Source organism: Panulirus ornatus, chromosome 58 (genome assembly GCF_036320965.1).
Source record: "Panulirus ornatus isolate Po-2019 chromosome 58, ASM3632096v1, whole genome shotgun sequence".
Taxonomy (NCBI): domain Eukaryota; kingdom Metazoa; phylum Arthropoda; class Malacostraca; order Decapoda; family Palinuridae; genus Panulirus; species Panulirus ornatus.
Genome location: NC_092281.1, coordinates 26,424,490 through 26,447,075, shown reverse-complemented (window position 1 = coordinate 26,447,075; position 22,586 = coordinate 26,424,490). Strand labels below are relative to the sequence as shown.

Genomic DNA, 22,586 nt, shown 5'->3' with positions numbered 1-22,586 from the left:
GACATATATCCTCTTGGTCAATCTTTCCTCACTCATTCTCTCCATGTGCCCAAACCATTTCAAAACACCCTCTTCTGCTCTCTCAACCACGCTCTTTTTATTTCCACACATCTCTCTTACCCTTACGTTACTTACTTGATCAAACCACCGCACACCACACATTGTCCTCAAACATCTCATTTCCAGCACATCCATCCTCCTGCGCACAACTCTATCCATAGCCCACGCCTCGCAATCATACAACATTGTTGGAACCACTATTCCTTCAAACATACCCATTTTTGCTTTCCAAGATAATGTTCTCGACTTCCACACATTCTTCAAGGCTCCCAGAATTTTCACCCCCTCCCCCACCCTATGATCCACTTCCGCTTCCATGGTTCCATCCGCTGCCAGATCCACTCCCAGATATCTAAAACACTTTACTTCCTCCAGTTTTTCTCCATTCAAACTTACCTCCCAATTGACTTGACCCTCAACCCTACTGTACCTAATAACCTTGCTCTTATTCACATTTACTCTTAACTTTCTTCTTCCACACACTTTACCAAACTCAGTCACCAGCTTCTGCAGTTTCTCACATGAATCAGCCACCAGCGCTGTATCATCAGCGAACAACAACTGACTCACTTCCCAAGCTCTCTCATCCCCAACAGACTTCATGCTTGCCCCTCTTTCCAAAACTCTTGCATTCACCTCCCTAACAACCCCATCCATAAACAAATTAAACAACCATGGAGACATCAACATATACATGCATATACATACACAGACAGATACATATATATACACACGTACATATTTATACTTGCTGCCTTCATCCATTCCCTCGCCATCTCATCCATGAAACAGCACCCCCCCTCCCCCCACACGCACGTGAGGTAGCACTAAGAAAAGACAACAATGGCCACATTCATTCACAGTGTCTAGTTGTTATGTGTAATGCACTGATTGCCATTTCCTGCATCAAAGAGGTAGCACCAGGAAACAGATGAAGAAGGACCCATCAACTCATATACACATATATATACAAAAATGCCCATACACACACATATACATACATATGCATATCAATATATACATAGACATATACATATATACACATGAACATATTCATACTTGTTTGGCTTCATCCATTCCTGGCACTACCACACCCCACAGGAAACAACACTGCTACCCCGTGCTTCAGCAAGGTAGCACCCGGAAATCAGACAAAAAAATTACATTTTTTTCATACATGTGTGAGGAAGTACCAGGAGAGACTGAGTACAGAATGGAAAAAGGTGAGAAAAATGGAAGTTAGGGGAGTGGGGGAGGAATGGGATGTATTTAGGGAATCAGTGATGGATTGCGCAAAAGATGCTTGTGGCATGAGAAGAGTGGGAGGTGGGTTGATTAGAAAGGGTAGTGAGTGGCGGGATGAAGAAGTAAGATTATTAGTGAAAGAGAAGAAAGAGGCATTTGGACGATTTTTGCAGGGAAAAAATGCAATTGAATGGGAGATGTATAAAAGAAAGAGACAGGAGGTCAAGAGAAAGGTGCAAGAGGTGAAAAAGAGGGCAAATGAGAGTTGGGGTGAGAGAGTCTCATTAAATTTTAGGGAGAATAAAAAGATGTTCTGGAAGGAGGTAAATAAAGTGCGTAAGACAAGGGAGCAAATGGGAACTTCAGTGAAGGGCGCAAATGGGGAGGTGATAACAAGTAGTGGTGATGTGAGAAGGAGATGGAGTGAGTATTTTGAAGGTTTGTTGAATGAGTTTGATGATAAGAGTGGCAGATATAGGGTGTTTTGGTCGAGGTGGTGTGCAAAGTGAGAGGGTTAGGGAAAATGATTTGGTAAACAGAGAAGAGGTAGTAAAAGCTTTGCGGAAGATGAAAGCCGGCAAGGCAGCAGGTTTGGATGGTATTGCAGTGGAATTTATTTAAAAAGGGGGTGACTGTATTATTGACTGGTTGGTAAGGTTATTTAATGTATGTATGACTCATGGTGAGGTGCCTGAGGATTGGCGGAATACGTGCATAGTGCCATTGTACAAAGGTAAAGGGGATAAGAGTGAGTGCTCAAATTACAGAGGTATAAGTTTGTTGAGTATTCCTGGTAAATTATATGGGAGGGTATTGATTGAGAGGGTGAAGGCATGTACAGAGCATCAGACTGGGGAAGAGCAGTGTGGTTTCAGAAGTGGTAGAGGATGTGTGGATCAGGTGTTTGCTTTGAAGAATGTATGTGAGAAATACTTAGAAAAGCAAATGGATTTGTATGTAGCATTTCTGGATCTGGAGAAGGCATATGATAGAGTTGATAGAGATGCTCTGTGGAAGGTATTAAGAATATATGGTGTGGGAGGCAAGTTGTTAGAAGCAGTGAAAAGTTCTTATCGAGGATGTAAGGAATGTGTACGTGTAGGAAGAGAGGAAAGTGATTGGTTCTCAGTGAATGTAGGTTTGCGGCATGGGTGTGTGATGTCTCCATGGTTGTTTAATTTGTTTATAGATGGGGTTGTTAGGGAGGTGAATGCAAGAGTTTTGGAAAGAGGGGCAAGTATGAAGTCTGTTGGGGATGAGAGAGCTTGGAAAGTGAGTCAGTTGTTGTTCGCTGATGATACAGCGCTGGTGGCTGATTCATGTGAGAAACTGCAGAAGCTGGTGACTGAGTTTGGTAAAGTGTGTGAAAGAAGAAAGTTAAGAGTAAATGTGAATAAGAGCAAGGTTATTAGGTACAGTAGGGTTGAGGATCAAGTCAATTGGGAGGTAAGTTTGAATGGAGAAAAACTGGAGGAAGTAAAGTGTTTTAGATATCTGGGAGTGGATCTGGCAGCGGATGGAACCATGGAAGCGGAAGTGAATCATAGGGTGGGGGAGGGGGCGAAAATCCTGGGAGCCTAGAAGAATGTTTGGAAGTCGAGAACATTATCTCAGAAAGCAAAAATGGGTATGTTTGAAGGAATAGTGGTTCCAACAATGTTGTATGGTTGCGAGGCGTGGGCTATGGATAGAGTTGTGCGCAGAAGGATGGATGTGCTGGAAATGAGATGTTTGAGGACAATGTGTGGTGTGAGGTGGTTTGATCGAGTAAGTAACGTAAGGGTAAGAGAGATGTGTGGAAATAAAAAGAGCGTAGTTGAGAGAGCAGAAGAGGGTGTTTTGAAATGGTTTGGGCACATGGAGAGAATGAGTGAGGAAAGATTGACCAAGAGGATATATGTGTCGGAGGTGGAGGGAACGAGGAGAAGTGGGAGACCAAATTGGAGGTGGAAAGATGGAGTGAAAAAGATTTTGTGTGATCGGGGCCTGAACATGCAGGAGGGTGAAAGGAGGGCAAGGAATAGAGTGAATTGGATCGATGTGGTATACCGGGGTTGACGTGCTGTCAGTGGATTGAATCAGGGCATGTGAAGCGTCTGGGGTAAACCATGGAAAGCTGTGTAGGTATGTATATTTGCGTGTGTGGACGTATGTATATACATGTGTATGGGGGTGGGTTGGGCCATTTCTTTCGTCTGTTTCCTTGCGCTACCTCACAAACGCGGGAGACAGCGGCAAAAAAAAAAAAAAAAAAAAAAAAATGTTCACTATATCCCGCATTAGCGAGGTAGCATTAAGAACAGAGGACTGAGCCTTATAGGGAATATCCTCACTTGGCTCCCTTCTCTGTTCCTTCTTTTGGAAAAATTAAAATTGGAGGGGTTTGTAGAGGGTTTTAAAAAAAGAAGAGAGAATGTTGGAAACGACACTTGTGTGAGGAAGTACCGAGAAAAATTGAGTGTAGAATGGCAAAAGGTGAGAGCAAATGATGTAAGGGGAGTGGGTGAGGATTGGGATGTATTTGGGGGAAGCAGTGATGGCATATGCAAAAGATGCATGTGGCATGAAAAAGTGTAGTGAATGGTGGGATGAAGAAGTAAAGTTGTTAGTGAAAGATAAAAGAGAGGCATTTAGACGATACTTACAAGGAAGGAGTGGAAATGATTGGGTGATGTATAAAAGAAAGCAATAAGAGGTCAAGAGGAGTTGCAAGGGTTGACAAAGAGGGCAAATGAGAGCTGGGGTGAGGGAGCATCATTAATCTTTAGGGAGGATAAAAAGATGTTTTGGAAGGAGGTAAATAACATGTGTAAGACAAGAAAACAAATGGGAACATTTGTAGGGTGTTTTCGTCAAGGTGGTGTGCGAAGTGAGAGGGTCAGGGAGAATGGTTTGGTTAAGAGAGAAGAGGTGGTGAAGGCTTTGCGGAAGATGAAATCCAGCAAGGCAGCAGGTTTGGATGGTATTGCCTGAGGACTGGCAGAATGTATGCATAGGGCCACTGTACAAAGGCAAAGGGGATAAAGGTGTGTGGCAAACTGTATGGGGGTATTGACTGAGCGGGTGAAGGCATGTGCAGAGCATCAGACTGGGGAAGAGCAGTGTGGTTTCAGAAGTGGTAGAGGATGTATGGATCAGATGTTTCCATTGAAGAATGTGTGTGAGAAATACTTAGAAAACAGATGGAGAAGGCATATGACAGGGTTGATAGAGATGCTTTGTGGAAGGTCTTAAGAGTATATGGTGTGGAAGGTAAGCCGCTAGAAGCAGTGATAAGTTTTTACCAAGGATGTAAGGCATGTATACAATTAGGAAGAGGGGAGAATGATTGGTTCCCAGTGAATGTTGGTCTGAGGCAGGGAAGTGAATGCAAGAGTTTTGGAGAGGAGTGAGTATGTAGTCTGTTGGGGATGAGAAGACCTGGGAAGTGTAAACTGTTGTTTGCCAATGAAACAGCTCTAGTTGCTGATTCAAGTGAGAAGCTGCAGAAGTTGGAGACAGTTTGGAAAAGTGTGTGGATGGAGAAAGTTAAGAGTAAATGTGAATAAGAGCAAGGTTATTAGGTTAAGTATGATTGAGGGACAAGTTAACTGGGAAGTAAGTATGAAAGGAGGAAGTGAAGTGTTTTAGATATCTGGGAGTAGACTTAGTAGCGAATGGAATCATGGAAGTGTAAGTGAGTTACAGGGTGGGGGAGGGGCGAAGGTTGTGGGAGCAGTGAAGAACGTGTGGAAGGAGACAACATTATCTGGGAAAGCAAAAATGGGTATGTTTAAAGGAACAGTAGTTTCAACAATATTATATGGTTGTAAGGCATGGGCTATAGATAGGGTTGTACGGAGGAGGGTGGCTGTATTGGAAATGAAACGTTTGAGGACATGTGGTGTTAGGTGGTTTGATCGAGTAAGTAATGAAAGGGTGAGAAAGAAGTGTGGAAATAAAAAGTGAGGTTGAGAGAGCTGAAGAGGGTGTGCTGAAATGGTTTAGACATATGGAGAGAATGAGTGAGGAAAGATTGACAAAGAGGATATAAGTGTCAGAGGTGGAGGGAACAAGGACAAGCGGGAGACCAAATTGGATGTGGAAAGATTGAGTGAAAAAGATTTTGAGCGAATGGGGTCTGAACATACAGGAAGGTAAGAAGCGTACAAGGAATAGTGAATTGGAATGATGTGGTATACTAGAGTCGACGTGCTGTCAGTGGACTGAACCAGGGAATGTGAGATGTCTGGGGTAAACCATGGAAAGGTCTGTGGGGCATGAATGTGGACAGGGAGCAGTGGTTTCAGTGCATCACATACGACAGCTAGATTCTGAATGTGAATGAATGTGGCCTTTTTGCCTACATTCCTGATGCTACCTCGATGAAGCAGGGGGTAACGATGCTGTTTCCGGTGGGACGGGGTAGCATCAGGAATGGATGAAGGCAAGTAAGTATGAATATGTACATGTGTATATATGTATATGTTTGTGTATGTGTATGTATATTTATGTATATGTTGATATGTATAAGTATGTATATGTGCATGTATAAGCATTTATGTATATGTGCATGTATGGGCCATTCTTCCTTCGTCTGTTTCCTGGCTCTACCTCGCTGAAGCGGGAAACGGCTTTCAAGTATAGAAAAATAAAATGACCACCCCCTATGGGTGGATGAACAGATGGCTTGACTGTGAACCAACTGTCACAACCAGGACAGTTGTCATAGTCAGGTACCCTAACTGCTATACCATGGAGGTACATAGCCATCTCTCAAATACCTTAGTGCTCACAACTGAGCCTGATGTCAAGGTAGATATTTCTATCCTTAAGCTGCCAAGCCACTGCACATGTGCAATACAACCAAAAGATGATGCATGTCAGTGCTCTACAGAGAAAGAACTGACGAAAAAGAAAAGCTCATGAAACAGGCTTGTAAGCCACTGCAGAAGGTTGATTTCTGAAACTTCCTGGGAAACTTCTGAAGACAATAGTGCTAACTTTATAGAAAAAAAAAAAGGTATCTATACAGTGAGTCTTTCAAAGTACTGTGTAGAGAGATTCAATAAGAACAAGTAGTACTGCTACAAATGCTGGACTATGCCAACAAAAACCAACTGGAAACAGTGAAGAACCTTTACTGCTACCAGGAGCTAACCTTCAGCAAACCCGACTCCCCCACACACCTTTTTGTAAATGAGAGCCCAGAATGCCAGACAAATTACAGAGAAGTAATGCTACATGATGGCAAATAGACTCTAGCATCTGTGTAATGATTCCTAACTTTAATTACATCAATTCACCAAACACCCAGCTGCTTTTTATTGACAAGAACTCAAGGAGTGATATAGGTCTTTGCAAAGCTGCTGGCCCTTGCTCCTGAAGGTATGCATTATTCAGTAAAACTAGTCTTAACAGAGTATGAGACTAACTTTGTTGCTGTGATCAAATCATAAGATTGTCCCAGCACTCCTGGTCCATCAACATTGTACTCCAATGAATATGCATGGAGCAACTGAAATTGAAGGAAACTTTGATATGAAAGTTAAATAGGAGTCAAATTTTCTAAGAATAAAAACCAATGTCTCTAAAAAACTATAGAAGTTTTTTCTAACAGTCAAGCTTAAGTGGGATCAATCCAATTTCCTTTGTTCCCCTAAAAGCCTGATAGTATTAACAAGTCATAAACAGTTCATCAGAAGAATCCTCAAATACATTACTGGGATGAGATTATTAAGTTCAGAAAAAATTACCACCATGAAACACTTCAGTCTGGAAATATCCTTCCTTACTCATAAGATGACTTCTAGTAATCCAACTGCCATCAGATGGGACTGGCCCCAAGGAAGACTTTCCCCAAGGAGAAATGTAGCACCTCATAGCTGGACCCAAGGCACCACTTCTGGTCAGGAGAGGTAAACAATATTACCAATTTAAAAGTGAAGCCCAAATACAATTGCATTAAAACATGCTTGTGAAATATGGCTTCTCATTACCATAAAAATGTGTACATTAATTAATTCATAACTGCATGTCCTTTAAACTGAAAAAAACAATTACCTATGCCATCTATGGAATGAGGTAGAGATAAGTGAGATTTAACAATTTAGCAAAATAAAAATAACAGGAAAACAAATTGTACTTCTTCAATTTATTGAAAGTTTGCTTCAATCAACCATAAATAGAAGCCATTTGTCAATGAAAAAGGAAATTAATTTTTGTAATGTCTTTTTCCCCTATGAACACTGTTTAACCTTATTTTGGGGAAATATATTAGATATTGGGAGTTGAAATAAATTAGATGCTGTGAGTTTACATTACTATCTATCTATCATCACCAACTCCATTCTCTGTTCCATGGAGTGGATCAGGCACAAAGACTCTGAAACAAGTCATAAACATCCTCAAATTATGCCAAAAGTATTACAATGAAACATAATTCAACTTACATATTGTATATCTCCAGTTTCTCTGAGAAGAGACATAAACTGATAATGCAGCTTACATTACACCTATGCTGATGCACTCAAAAAGGAAGCTGGCTACTTTCTTGTCCTTGGTAGATTCAACGAGCTGGGAGCCAAGGTTATTCAGAAACTAAGAGCATTCTTCTCCCAAGGTCCCAGTGCCTTCGTACCAATCAGAACCAAAAGATGGTGCAGTTCCAGAGCCCATATATAGTAATCTTGTTATTCCTGAACTCATCTTTACATACAGAAGTTATGTCAAGATGTAATATATACAAAACATGCCTGCCCCTCTTCTAAGCATGTGATGTTATAGCATCAGGCTGCATGCCACTTAAACTAGGCATGAGTGGCTGAGGTTCTCATTCACATGGAACATCAGAAGACACATTCCTTGGGCATATCATTCAACAAAACTTACCAATGAAGGCATGTTGGTCATACCGGATGATCACTTTTCTAGTCCAGATATATAAGTATCAACAGCACATGGGGTGGCAAGGCAGAAGGATATACCAATGTAAAGAGCATATGCACCACGATGTGTAATGCCCTTATGTTAACAGCATAATGGAGAAGCTTCCTCTTTTGAGTTATAGTGTGGTCCATCAGAGTTAAAGGTTTGCTCCAGCATGGCTCAGACTTGACATAACATGTCTAAGATCATCCTTTCCATGATGGATTTGTTCTAGGTGCTGTGCTTGCGGGTTCATTTGAATGTGTATCACTGAGTCATCTATGAAGTTATTCAAAGTTCAAGCTGTTGAGATGAAACTGGTTTATATTCATCTAGTGCTGCACTGTAGGCATTAATTCACCGGAGGCGGATAAGAAAGTTCAAATGGTAATCTGGGAGGCACTGCCGATCCTAAAACACTTAGTCTAAAAGGGGAAGGTAATTTGTTAGTTAGAAGTTATTCTAACAGAAGTTCAGGGTACACTGCAATGTTTTGTTATATTCCAAAAGTCTGTCATTGCTAAAAGATGGAGAAACCCCTGGGAATTAGGTTAATCTCGATTGGTACTTTCTCATGAGTACCCATGAAGAAAATTTTCATGAAACAGTTGACACATAGTGCTCACCATATCAATACCATCAGCACTGAATGTTGAAAAGCTTTGGGCTCACCCAGAATCAATTCTAATCATGTCTAGTTTTCTTTTACTGATTTCTACCTAGCTGGTTTTTATTTCACTAGATAAAACCGTGAAAAGTCTCTCCATTTCTTTTGGTGGGCACTTTTACATTTCTGTATGGTGCCTTATTTTTCGTATAATTACTCTGATTCTTCCCTGTTGTGTAAGTTTTCAACTCTTGTAAATTTTCTTTACTTCCCTGTACTTGTTTTCATTTATAAATTATCATGCATCCTTCTTTTTCTTTCATTACTATACAGGTCTGTTTGTCAGCCTTTCATAACACTGAACCCCAAAGTTTACTGAAGAAAAATTTCTGTGGTTCTTATAGTTTCTAAATCTTGGTTTACATTGTTAATGACCATACTGTACAGCATAAGACAAATCTGCTTCTTATGTAAATGATGGATATTTTCTTGAATATCTTTCCATCCTTCATAGTGAAAGTTCTCATTATTACTTCAATCATCACATGACTTGCTAAAACTTTCATTTTTTCATTCAGTGTGGATCACAAATTCCAACTTTCTATTGTGATTACTTCACAGCAAAACTGTGCACAGACACCTTGTAACCTGTAACTGTTTTGCTATTAATTTTTCCATAACTATACTTTTTTTTCTCCACAAAATTCCATTAAGTTTTCCTATGTCCGTCTACATATTTGAAATTACTTATATATATATATATTTTTTTTTTTCCCTTAAACCATGCTCACTATGGTCTGATCTGCAATTTACTTTACTATGCTTTTCTTTAGTGTCAGACATCTTTATTACAAACAGTACTTCAGTTAATATCTTCCTTGAGGCAACCCTGGGAGAATGTCCTCTTCCCCAGATATAGCTCCATTTGGAACAACTTTGACTTCTTTTTTGTTCCATTTTCCTAACTTACTATTTATGTTTTCTTTTGCTATTCAATGTGTAATGAACATGAGTGATGATTCAAATTTGGCACACATTAGTGTAAGTGGTGCTGGTGGAGGGACAGACAGGCAGGCCATTTTTGAACCAGAGGTGGGCTGTTGACTGAGGGCAAGGAAAAAACAACATATAAACAGGTATGTGATCATGATAAAGGATGAAGTGGCATGTATGTAAGCAAAACTCTGTGCTTTTAGAGCTTTATGCTTTATTACCTGTGAGATAAGAAAATAAGAAATTAACTGTTTTGAGTTTATTCTTTGGATGGCGAAATCTATTGGATTAATTTGTTTGAGGACTGAGGTACAGTTTTATGGAATGCCTGCATGACCTTTTGCAAGGTTTGTAGGAGTACATGTGATGTGAGTGAGGAGTGAAAGGATTTTAAGAGAAATTTTTAGTTGGTTTTGTTCCTTAATAAATTGTTTGAGCATTCAGGTTTAGAAATTATATTAAATAAAAAGCATCTATTCATGCAACCCTAGCAGGAATTTACTTTAACCGATTTTTTTTTTTTTTTTTGTGAACAAGGTCAGGCAAGCCCTGGCAGTTACTCTGCTATACACTGGGGGTGAGCTTTGGCCTCACTACATATGTAACAAAACTCTGTAGCTTCCCTTGTCAAAAACCACAGTAATTACATAAGTAACAAAACTCTGTAGCTTCCGTTGTCAAAAACCACAGCAATGTCAATAAAAACTGTACAGTATCCACTGTCACTTCTTACATTAGCATTTCATGTATGCTCTTGTAGTGTGCTAGCAGCTGTGTTTGTGTAATCTTGTATAGTGCAAATCCACACTGGCCTTTATTATCATGATTGCTTTTCTTTGGGTGTTTCAGTGTATGTTTCTTGATCATTCTTTTGAATACATATTCTACAATGTGTCAGATATCAGAATATTTCAAGTAAACATGCAGAGTATACAGAACAGATATAAAGGTTACAAAGACTGCATTAAAAGGAAGCAGTGATATAACTTACACCTATTGCCTTCCTGAATGTGTAATTCAAAGCTCACTCTTGTTCAACAACGACAGAGGAAACAAAGTAAGGCTGGTGTCTTGCTGTTAGTCAATGCTAAACTTAATGCAGTACTGAAAAACTTGATCGCTGTATATAATACTTAGTCAATGCTAATCTTAATGCTGTACTAAAAAATGTGACAGCTGTATATAGTACTGACTCCACTACTGTGGACACTAAAGATAAGCATCCAAAGGAAATAAAAGCAACATTAAATTTACAGACCCATACACAGACACAAGAGGTACATAATAGACTAGGGAATTAGCTGCTCTCCGGCACTTTAAATAAGTCCTTTGCTAGAGTTGTTGTGACTAAGCCTTAAACTCTGAAAGAAATACCACTTTGAAGTCTCCATACCCTCTAACAAATTGAAGTAGATATCCCTTGTTGACTTCCATATGCTCCACCCTCTTTACGATTGAGGCTATTGAGAAAGTGAGGGACAATAAGAGATCAATACCCACAGTGATCAGCAAGATTACCTTCATTCCCCATCTTCCATTTTCCTTAGCTCAGAAGAAGCTTTCTGTAAGTCTGAACCTACCCAAAAATGACAAAAAAAATCTATCTATTTCAATCAACTCCAACCAGCTCTTTCACAGAAAAGGACATGAGCTCCAAGGCTGAAGTAAGCCAATGTATGAACAAGGATCCTAGTCTTTCCAAGTAGGCCACTGCCTATCAAGCACAGATTACACCAATCTGGGAGTAGCCTTTTATACCCTGAGGATGCCTGGATCCCCAGAGAAATACTCTTTCTCACCATCACTCAGGCCAGCTTCCAACCATCCCTCTCATCTATTGCATACAGGAGATGAATTTAAAGAAGGTTCCTGAAGATCATGAAAGGTTTAAGTTTTTCTTTTATAGCTGTTCTGGGGCATGTATTTTTTCTAAATAATTAAGATAAAAAATTATGATATCTATAAAGGAAAACAACTTATTTTCGATACCGAGGTCATGGTGATATCTATCTTAAGAATATGAAATGAGTAACTGAAGACATGGTTGTGAGTTGAGGTTACAGAAATATTGCCATTATGACCAATCCCCAAATCATTAGGAATCTGATGCTTTCAAACCCAAATACCTGTTTTTCATCAACAAAGTCTGAATACTAAAAATGCACTAGTATTACATAATTTCTTAAATAAACAGATTTATCCTGCATATATGGTACTTGGTACAAAATAGTTTTTTAAACCTGGGATATCAAAAGAATCATTATTTCTTTAGTACTGTTACTACTGTATCATTTTTGTTTGAATTAACTTTTAAAAGAGAATCATAAATATTCTTTTCACATCCTTTTCAGCCAAAATTATAAAAATCACTGTTACACTTACAAGTCCAAAAGAAAAGTAACTACTTCAGAGTGTCCCTGGAAGACATGACTGGTTTTGTCAAGTAAGTAATTTTTCATACTTCGAACCAAAAACTTGTCTTCACATTAGTCTTACTGTTCCACTTGAGCTTCCTCTTCAGATTCTTGGATGATGTCTTTCTTTTTAGCTTCTTCTAACTTCTTTTCTTTTACCCTTATGAATTCAGCAACATGTGGATGGCCAAACTGTTCTGCATCATCAGCTGGAGTATGGCCCCATCTAATTAAAAAGACAAAAATTAGTGATCAAAAAACTAATAATCATATCAATAAGCAGTACAAAATGTTGCCTAAAACACACTTATATGGAAACTCAAAACTTAAAAAGCAGAAAAATGCTGTCACTACATTCAGGTTATATAATGCAAAGTACCTGCCCTATCATTTGGTATACCTTTGGAGCCTTAGAATATTTCATCAATGTATACTTCCGGGTGCACATGCACACAAACTCCCTTGCATACTCAAAAACATCATTCTTTGACTGATAGAATTCCAGTCCAGTGCTATCCTTATCTATTTTGGGAAAGGGACAAAATCTTATGTCTGCATTACTTACAAGTTGATAGGCAGCCACCGACCAGGGAGGTTTAATATTGGTACTACCTGCCAAGGTATTGGGAGGGTTAGTGAAGGCTGTGTAGTAAGCCAGCACTACAGTGGTTGTCAAGTTGTACTCCTTTGACCCAAGCAGCCATCTTTTCTTTCTGAACCCACCTGTGGACTGCTGGTATTCTGTCCACAAACATGCAATCTCTCCTTGCCACAAATAACACTTGACAACACTTAATTCTCACAACTCATTCTTTGCAACTCTAGATTTTCCTGCAGTGAGTGCTTTACAATAGCTCTGCCTTTTGGCAAAATGATAGGAGGAATAGATAGAAATAGAAACATTAGGTAGATGTAGTAGGTAGAAGCATTAGGTAGAAGTAATAGGTAGTAACATTACGCAAGAATATTAAGTAGATACATCAGGTAGAAGTACTTAGTAGGAACATTAGGTAGGACCCTCTGAGAGCACTGCAATAGAGTTAACCTCTGCCAGTGGCCTGTTAAAGAAGCACTAAAGGCTAAGAACTGGCACTGGAGTTCAACAGTTATGGAGACTCTTTTGCCATTGCCATCCCATTGAGGGAGTTTCCTAAGTGAACAGGTGTCAGAGATATACATAGACAGATAGCATTACTTACAATTAGCAGAAATGATTTACAGAGATAATTTACAATTATTTCTTTATTCTTTGTTGATTAAAAAAAAAAAAATATATGATAGTGGGGAGGGCTATGAAGTACATGTGAGACAAGAGGTTACTTAACATCGAAAGTTAAGTAAAGAAAGACAGTTACTGGTTGCAGAATAAGTAGTTGCATACAAGATCATGAGTTATAAGAATAAAAGGGAAAATGAATGGTGGACAGATGAGATTAGAAAAACTGTGGGTGAGAACAAGAAGTCATATCGTAGACTCTTCAAAGGGAATCTCTCACTGGAAGTTTAGAAAAGGAGGAAAGAAGAATATAGGATGTGTAAGCAGAATGTTAAGAATCTGATAGAAGCACGAAAAGAAAGAGCATATGAAAATTTTGGAAGTTGAGTGAAAAGTTTAGTGAAAATAAGAAATTATACTGGAAGGAGATGAAAAGGGAAGGAGGTGGATGTAAGAGTGGAAAGGTAAATGTGAGAAGTAAGGAAGGGGAGTTACTGAATCAAAAGGAGAATGTGAAAGGAAGATGGAGACTATTTTGAAGAAATTAATGTGGGAGAAGGTGAGACATTAGTTCTTACATACACGGGTATGGAGGGTGGAAGGAAAAGGATACAAGGGGCCCATATAAAGAGAGGCAATAATGAGGCTAAAGGTAGGAAAGGCACCTGGAGTGGATGAGATCACATACACCTATAATGGTGAAGTATGGAGGAGAAAGTATGATATGGTGGATGCATGTGAAGGGAAGGAGGTGGATGTAAGAGTGGAAAGGTAAATGTGAGAAGTAAGGAAGGGGAGTTACTGAATCAAAAGGAGAATGTGAAAGGAAGATGGAGACTATTTTGAAGAAATTAATGTGGGAGAAGAAAAGACATTAGTTCTTACATACACGGGTATGGAGGGTGGAAGGAAAAGGATACAAGGGGCCTATAGAAAGAGAGGCAATAATGAGGCTAAAGGTAGGAAAGGCACCTGGAGTGGATGAGATCACATACACCTATTATGGTGAAGTATGGAGGAGAAAGTATGATACGGTGGATGCATGTGATATAATACTTAGTATGGAAACAGAAGGTTGTGCCTGAGGGTTGAGTGAAAGCTATTGTTGTTCCTTTCAAAGGAAAAGGTGCTAATGATATATGTAGCAATTACAGGGGAATAAGTCAGTTAAGTATACTAAAGAGTGTATGCAAGAGTATTGATTGATAGAGTGATGGAGGTGTAGATCAGATTTTTGTGGTGAAAATGACTGAGGTAAGAAGCTACATGCAGCTTTTATGGATTTGGAGAAAGCATTAGACAGTCAAGTGAAATGCTTTATGGGCTGTGTTATGGATACATAGGGTGGGAGAACAACTGGTGAATGGTGTGAAAGCCTTTTATGGGGTAGCAAATGCATGTGTAAGAGGGGATGAAGAGCTGAGCGAAAGTTTTGGTATACATGTGGGTATGGGGCACGGCTGTCATGTCACCATGGCTTCATATTTGTTTGCCTTCATCCTTTCCTGGTACTATCCCACCCCACAGGAAACAGCATTGCTAACCCCTGCTTCGGTAAGGTAGCACCAGAAAACAAATGAGAAAATGACCACATTCGTTCACACTCAGTCTCTAGCTGTCATATGTAATGCATCGAAACCACTGCTCCCTATCCATATCTAGGCCCCACAGACCTTTCCATGGTTTACCCCATTCGTTTCACATGCCCTGGTTCACTTTGTTAAGTTCATGTCAACCCTGGTATACCACATCACTCCAATTTACTCTATTCCTTGCACGCCTCTCACCCTCCTATATGTTTAGACCCCGATCGCTCAAAATCTTTTTCACTCCATCCTTCCACATCCAATTTGGTCTCCCACTTCTCCATGTTCCTTCCACCTCTGACACATATATCTTCTTTGTCAATCTTTCGTCACTCATTCTCTCCATATGTCAAAACCATTTCAACACACCCTCTTCTGCTTTCTCAACCATACTCTTTTCATTTCCACACAAATCTCTTACCCTTTCATTAAATACTCAATCACACCACTGTACACCACATACTGTCCTCAAACATTTAATTTCCAACACATCCACCCTCCTCTGTACAACCCTATCTATAGCCCATGCCTCACGACCATATAACATTGTTGGAACTACTATTCCTTCAAACATACCCATTTTTGCTCTCTGAGATAACGTTCTCTCCTTCCACACTTTCTTCAATGCTCTCAGAACCTTCGCTCCCTCCCCTACCCTGTGACTCACATATGCTTCCATGGTTCCATTCACTGTTAAGTTCACTTACAGATATCTAAAACATTTTAATTCCTCCAATGTTTCTTCATTCAAACTTACATCCCAATCAACTTGTCCCTCAACCCTACTGAACCTAATAACCTTGCTCTTATTCACATCTACTCTCAACTTTCTTCTTTCACACACTTACTTTTCCAAACTAAGTCACCAACTTCAGCAGTTTCTCACTCGAATCCGCTACCAGAGCTGTATCATCAGCAAACAACAACTGACTCACCTCCCAGGCACTCTCATCCCAATAGGCTACATACTTACCCCTCTCCAAAACTCTGGCATTTACCTCCCTAAGTACTCCATCTATAAATATATCAAACATCCATGGGGCCACAAACCGACATTTAATGGGAACCAACCACTCTCCTCTCTTCCTACTCATACACATGGATAACATCATTGGAAAAAACTTTTCACTTACAACTTACCTCCCACCCAATATACTTTTAAAACCTTCCACAAAGCATCTCTATCAACCTTATCATATGCCTTCTCCAGATCCATAAATGCTACATACAAATCCATCTGATTTTCTAAGTATTTTTCACACACATTCTTTAAAGCAAACACCTGATACACACATCCTCTACCACTTCTGAAACCACACTGATCTTCCCTAATCTGATGCTCTGTATATGCCTTCACCCTCTCAATCAATATCCTCCCAAATAATTTCCCAGGAATACTCAACACACTTATGCCTCTGTAGTTTGTACACCATGGCATGCACTCTGCCAATCCTCAGGCACTTCACCATGATTCAACACACCTTCTGCTCTCTCAACCACACTATTTTTATTTCCAAGGGATGCAGATATGAAGTGTGGTGGTGGTGAGGTGTGGTGGCTGATGACAGCTGTTTGCCAAGAGTGAAGAGGAGTTGCAGAAGGTTGTCCGAGAGTGAAGAGGAGTTGCAGAAAGTTGTGAGTACGATTTATGGTGTGTAAACATAATTGATTGAAGGTAAATGCAAGTAAAAGTAAAGTAATGGTGTTTGAATGGAAAGAGAGAGTATAGGGTTTGCAAAGGCCTACAGAGTGAAAGAAGAAAGTGTGCTAAACTGTGTTACAGATATGGGGAGAGAAAGACTAGAAGTAGGAGAATTTAAGTATTTAGGATATATCTTGGGTATGTTTGGTGATATGGCAGGAGATATAAGGGAGAGAGCAGTACAGGGTGGAAGAGTTCTTGGGGAAAGATGTAGGCATGGAAATGAAGAAAAGATTAAGGAACAGCATAGGCCTCCCGACTGACTTGTGCAGCAAAAACATGGATATGGGATGAGTCACAGAGGTAAATGATCTAGGCTGTGGAAATGAGCATGTGGTATGACTAAATGGAATGAAGACAGAAACAAGGGGTGTATGACAGATTTGGTATGGTAGGGAGTGCAAGTAAATGAATGGTGGAGTGGTATACTAGGTGAAACATAATACTTTAAGGTGGTTTGGGCATGTGGAAGGAATGCATGACGGGGAGTTTACAATGATAGTGTATGATAGTGTGATTAAAGAGGTTGGTGTTAGAGGAAGACCACCTGTGACAAAGAGAAACAGAGTGGAAGAGCATTGGAAGGAGAGAAATTGTGGAAGAATGAATGGAATGGTACATACAAAGGAGGCAAGTAAGGACAAGAATAAACAGAGACTCTTTTGCTGTGGTGTCCCCATGATGAGTTCCTAGAGGGAATGGGCCTCAAAGATACAGATAGATAGATAGATCCTTTATACTGTTAAAAATTTTGTCCTGAATGATGGTCTCCATAAGTTTTCCAAGTACAGATGTTAAACTTGTTGGACAATAATATCCAGGCAGTAGCTTAAAGTTGTACCTCTCAAATCTTGTGCTCTACGGTCAGGCATGTTTTTAATCTGCTGCCATTAGTTTGTGGATCTGCCACCAGGGTGATGAAGTTAGCAAGTTAGCAGCACTAAGGTGCCAAAATCTGTTTACACTGCAGCCAAGCTAATTAACAGTCCTGTTAATTTCATATATTCAACTGTATTTTAGCCCTTCAGGATATCATCCAAGAGACCAAGAGGTGCTGAAGATGGTGCTAGTGCTAATAAGCATAAGCATAAATCATTATCTATACTTGAAAAGGTGGAGTTACAGAAAAATTTACATAAAGGAACTTCTGTAAAGACTTTGTGAGTAGTACGAGATCAGATCGTCAATTGTATATGACTCAAAGAAACAAAAGGAGCATATTTATTAAGTTTTTCCTGGAAATGAAAGCCAGAACAGTTTAAAGTTTTGGAAAGCTTTGAAAAGTGCCAGGAGTATTGAATTAGACAGTGCACTCATAAAGTAGTTTGAGCTCTGACATAATAAAGGTGTAAGCATTTCTTAGCAAGCAGGCCAAAGTTTTTCATAGAGAACTATAGCTAGACTATGTGTGTGAATATTCACATTTTTTTTTTTTTTTGCTTTGTCGCTGTCTCCCACGTTTGCGAGGTAGCGCAAGGAAACAGACGAAAGAAATGGCCCAACCCACCCCCATACACATGTATATACATACGTCCACACACGCAAATATACATACCTACACAGCTTTCCATGGTTTACCCCAGACGCTTCACATGCCTTGATTCAATCCACTGACAGCACGTCAACCCCGGTATACCACATCACTCCAATTCACTCTATTCCTTGCCCTCCTTTCACCCTCCTGCATGTTCAGGCCCCGATCACACAAAATCTTTTTCACTCCATCTTTCCACCTCCAATTTGGTCTCCCTCTTCTCCTCGTTCCCTCCACCTCCGACACATATCCTCTTGGTCAATCTTTCCTCACTCATTCTCTCCATGTGCCCAAACCATTTCAAAACACCCTCTTCTGCTCTCTCAACCACGCTCTTTTTATTTCCACACATCTCTCTTACCCTTGCGTTACTTACTCGATCAAACCACCTCACACCACACAATGTCCTCAAATATCTCATTTTCAGCACATCCATCCTCCTGCGCACAACTCTATCCATAGCCCACGCCTCGCAACCATACAACATTGTTGGAACCACTATTCCTTCAAACATACCCATTTTTTGCTTTCCGAGATAATGTTCTCGACTTCCACACATTCTTCAAGGCTCCCAGAATTTTCGCCCCCTCCCCCACCCTATGATCCACTTCCGCTTCCATGGTTCCATCCCCTGCCAGATCCACTCCCAGATATCTAAAACACTTCACTTCCTCCAGTTTTTCTCCATTCAAACTCACCTCCCAATTGACTTGACCCTCAACCCTACTGTACCTAATAACCTTGCTCTTATTCACATTTACTCTTAACTTTCTTCTTCCACACACTTTACCAAACTCAGTCACCAGCTTCTGCAGTTTCTCACATGAATCAGCCACCAGCGCTGTATCATCAGCGAACAACAACTGACTCACTTCCCAAGCTCTCTCATCCCCAACAGACTTCATACTTGCCCCTCTTTCCAAAACTCTTGCATTCACCTCCCTAACAACCCCATCCATAAACAAATTAAACAACCATGGAGACATCACACACCCATGCCGCAAACCTACATTCACTGAGAACCAATCACTTTCCTCTCTTCCCACACGTACACATGCCTTACATCCTCGATAAAAACTTTTCACTGCTTCTAACAACTTGCCTCCCACACCATATGGTTACACAAATTTAAGTGGAGACATGGAATTTCAGTACATAGTGTGTGCAGTGAAAAGTGTAGTGCTGACACAGAAGCTGCAAAAAAGTTTGTGGATGAATTTGCACAAATGGTGGTAGCGGGAAACTTAGCTCTGGAACATGTATATAATGCTGACGAATCTGCCCTGTATTGGCGTCATATGCCAAAAAACACCCATGCTCAAGTTACTGAGGAGTCTCCATCTGGGGGGTAAGTATTCCAAAGATAGGGTAACAGTTCTTGGCTGCAACAATGTTACAGGGACATATACAACCAAGCTGATGGTAAGTGGTAAGAGTGTTCACCAAGAGCCTTTAAAGGAGTGAAAATTCTTCCACTTATCTACCGTCGTACTAAAAAAGGGTGGATAACAACTAAACTTTTCCTTGAATGGTTTGAAAATTACTTCATGCGTGAAACTAGAGCACACTGTAACGCTGCTGGCCTCGATCCAAAGTGTAAAATAATTTTGATTTCAGGTAATTGCTCAGCACACTCCAAAGCAGAACTTTTAATAAAATATAATGTTTTTGGTCTATACCTTCCTCCTATTTGCATCTCTCTGATTCAGCCCTGTGACCCAGGAATATTATGTTCATTGAACTCTAAATATGAATTTGAGTTCATGCACCATTTCCTTGTCACACTGAATAATGGGAAGCTTCTTGCAGATTTCATGGAGGAATTTAACTTAAAGGATATAGTATGGTCACTAGCTTCTGCTTAAAATATAGTTGAGAAAAGTACACTGCGAGGTGGCTCACACAAACTGTGGCCAAGTGTAATGTTTCAGGACTAGGAAAGGAATGAACATGACTTCTCTGGATGCCAGACCCCTAGTCTTGCCAGCTCATTCCACATACATATTGCTGGGTTATCAAAGGTAGAACAAAGCTTAAAACACAAAATAATACAACCATTAATGCTTCCAAACAAGGTTTTTATTGTTACATCAGAGGTACATCAGGGTCAGCAGAGTTTTCATGGTCAGCAGATTCTTGCACATCAGGTGCAGAGGAGGTGCATGGAAGTGGATTTTTTATGCTGGAATGAGCCTTGGCATTATTATTAATGACCGTCTTCAACCACTATTACACAGTAGCTTGCTTCTGGTACTTTGGCTTTTCCTTAATCATTTTCTTTTAATTAAATAAAGTTCCTTTCCTCCAGTCCTGCAATTAAATCTCTCATCATCTGGATACATTTATCTGTAGAGGTTCTTTCTTCCACTTCCTCTGCACTTTCTTCTTGATAATCTTGTTTCTTCTCACTTTACTGAACCATTTCCACAATTTCTTGATCAATTGGTTGATAAACAACAGTGTCATCATTATCAGTGTTCATCCATTCCTCTAGGTTTTCCTTTGTAATCTCTTTGAGTTGAAATACATTAGTCCAAAAATTGGTCAAGTATGCTAGGAGTATGACTAACCAAAAGTATCTTGCAACAACCAAAGAGATTACAAAGGAAAACCTAGAGGAATGGATAAACACTGATAATGATGACACTGTTGTTTATCAACCAATTGATCAAGAAATTGTGGAAATGGTTCAGTAAAGTGAGAAGAAACAAGATTATCAAGAAGAAAGTGCAGAGGAAGTGGAAGAAAGAATCTCTACAGATAAATGTATCCAGATGATGAGAGATTTAATTGCAGGACTGGAGGAAAGGAACTTTATTTAATTAAAAGAAAATGATTAAGGAAAAGCCAAAGTACCAGAAGCAAGCTACTGTGTAATAGTGGTTGAAGACGGTCATTAATAATAATGCCAAGGCTCATTCCAGCATAAAAAATCCACTTCCATGCACCTCCTCTGCACCTGATGTGCAAGAATCTGCTGACCATGAAAACTCTGCTGACCCTGATGTACCTCTGATGTAACAATAAAAACCTTGTTTGGAAGCATTAATGGTTGTATTATTTTGTGTTTTAAGCTTTGTTCTACCTTTGATAACCCAGCAATATGTATGTGGAATGAGCTGGCAAGACTAGGGGTCAGGCATTTGTTTCCAGAATTCTCTGTGGTCTGGCAATGGCCAGGTCCCAAGGTTGCCAGATTATAGAGGTACGATCTGTTTTAACTTTTTGAATTTCAGTGTTACAATGGCAAACTTTTATTTCTCTGGAACTTTCCCTAGAGAGGGGTAGGCTAGGTGAGGGAAGAAAAACAGGAAAAATTGCTCATGGGACACTACCTGGGAGGGAAAAGGTTTTTCAACTCTCAACACCTTCATTTCTCTTGTCTGTATGCAGTGAAATTATACCCACATGAAAGAGGAGGACTAAAGAAAGCTTTAAAATCATATCAAAAAAGGAAAAAAATCACAAGTGAACCAGAGGCTTTTTTAAATATGACTCTCTAGGAGTAATCCTAAAAGCCACAAGGGTAAATTCACCATGTCAAAGTTAAGGTAATGTTTGACAAAGGGAGCTAAACAGCTAGAAAAAGGATGAGACTGTTAAAGGCCTAAGACTTTTGAAAGCTCCCACTCAGGATGAGGAAGAGAAGCAACAGTTCTCCTAAAATAAAATGAATGGAGAAGTTTATCCCAGATGAGAATAGTCAAATCACTGCCAAAACTTAAGGGAAGGAGTTCTTGATGGGCACTCTTTTCAAGAGGCAACAGTGTTATTAGTCATCTTTTTGTCACAAAACAGACAACAGAACTTAAAACATAAGGCTTCTGTGACTACCAAAGAATCACAATCTTCAATGAAAACCTGTAATGATTTGCAGACCACATGATGCTGTCTTCGATTTGAAAAGAAAATGCTACATAAAGGATCATCAGTTAAGCACTCATCAAACCTCTGTTTGTAAGTGTTTGAGAAAAGCCACAAGTAAAAATTTCAGGATCCAGGTTGGTGTCCTAAGAAATGGTTTAGGTAACCTAGAAGAACCCAAACAATCAACTTTGTCATGTGACAAAAACGAGGGAGTCTTTAGCATCAAGGTTTGCTGTCCCACCTTTGGGGCCGAGAAGGTGAACTAAGAGAAAAAGACACATGGTTCCAATAATTCTTATTCAAGGAAGGATCATCTGTGCAACTGAACTTACATCTAAAACTGGAAAAATGTAAATCACAAGTAATGGACTCGTTCTGGTGGCAAGAAGGGGATCCAACTGAAAGTCTCTTTCCCTTTTGAACATGTGTTGACAATATGCTTGATCTTAAGAATGC

General features: G+C 39.8%; 1 protein-coding gene across 5 annotated transcripts in view; it reads right to left on the bottom strand.

The window, feature by feature from the left end:
- Positions 1–4,876: 4,876 nt before the first annotated feature.
- Positions 4,877–22,586, bottom strand: part of LOC139766683 (glutaminase kidney isoform, mitochondrial-like) — a 440,343-nt gene continuing 422,633 nt past the window's right edge. For all 5 annotated transcript variants that reach the window (XM_071695597.1, XM_071695598.1, XM_071695599.1 and 2 more), the window contains one exon: positions 4,877–12,451. In XM_071695597.1, coding sequence (XP_071551698.1) covers positions 12,304–12,451 — 148 coding nt within the window. In that variant the 3' untranslated portion in view covers positions 4,877–12,303. The remainder of the gene's footprint in view (positions 12,452–22,586) is intronic.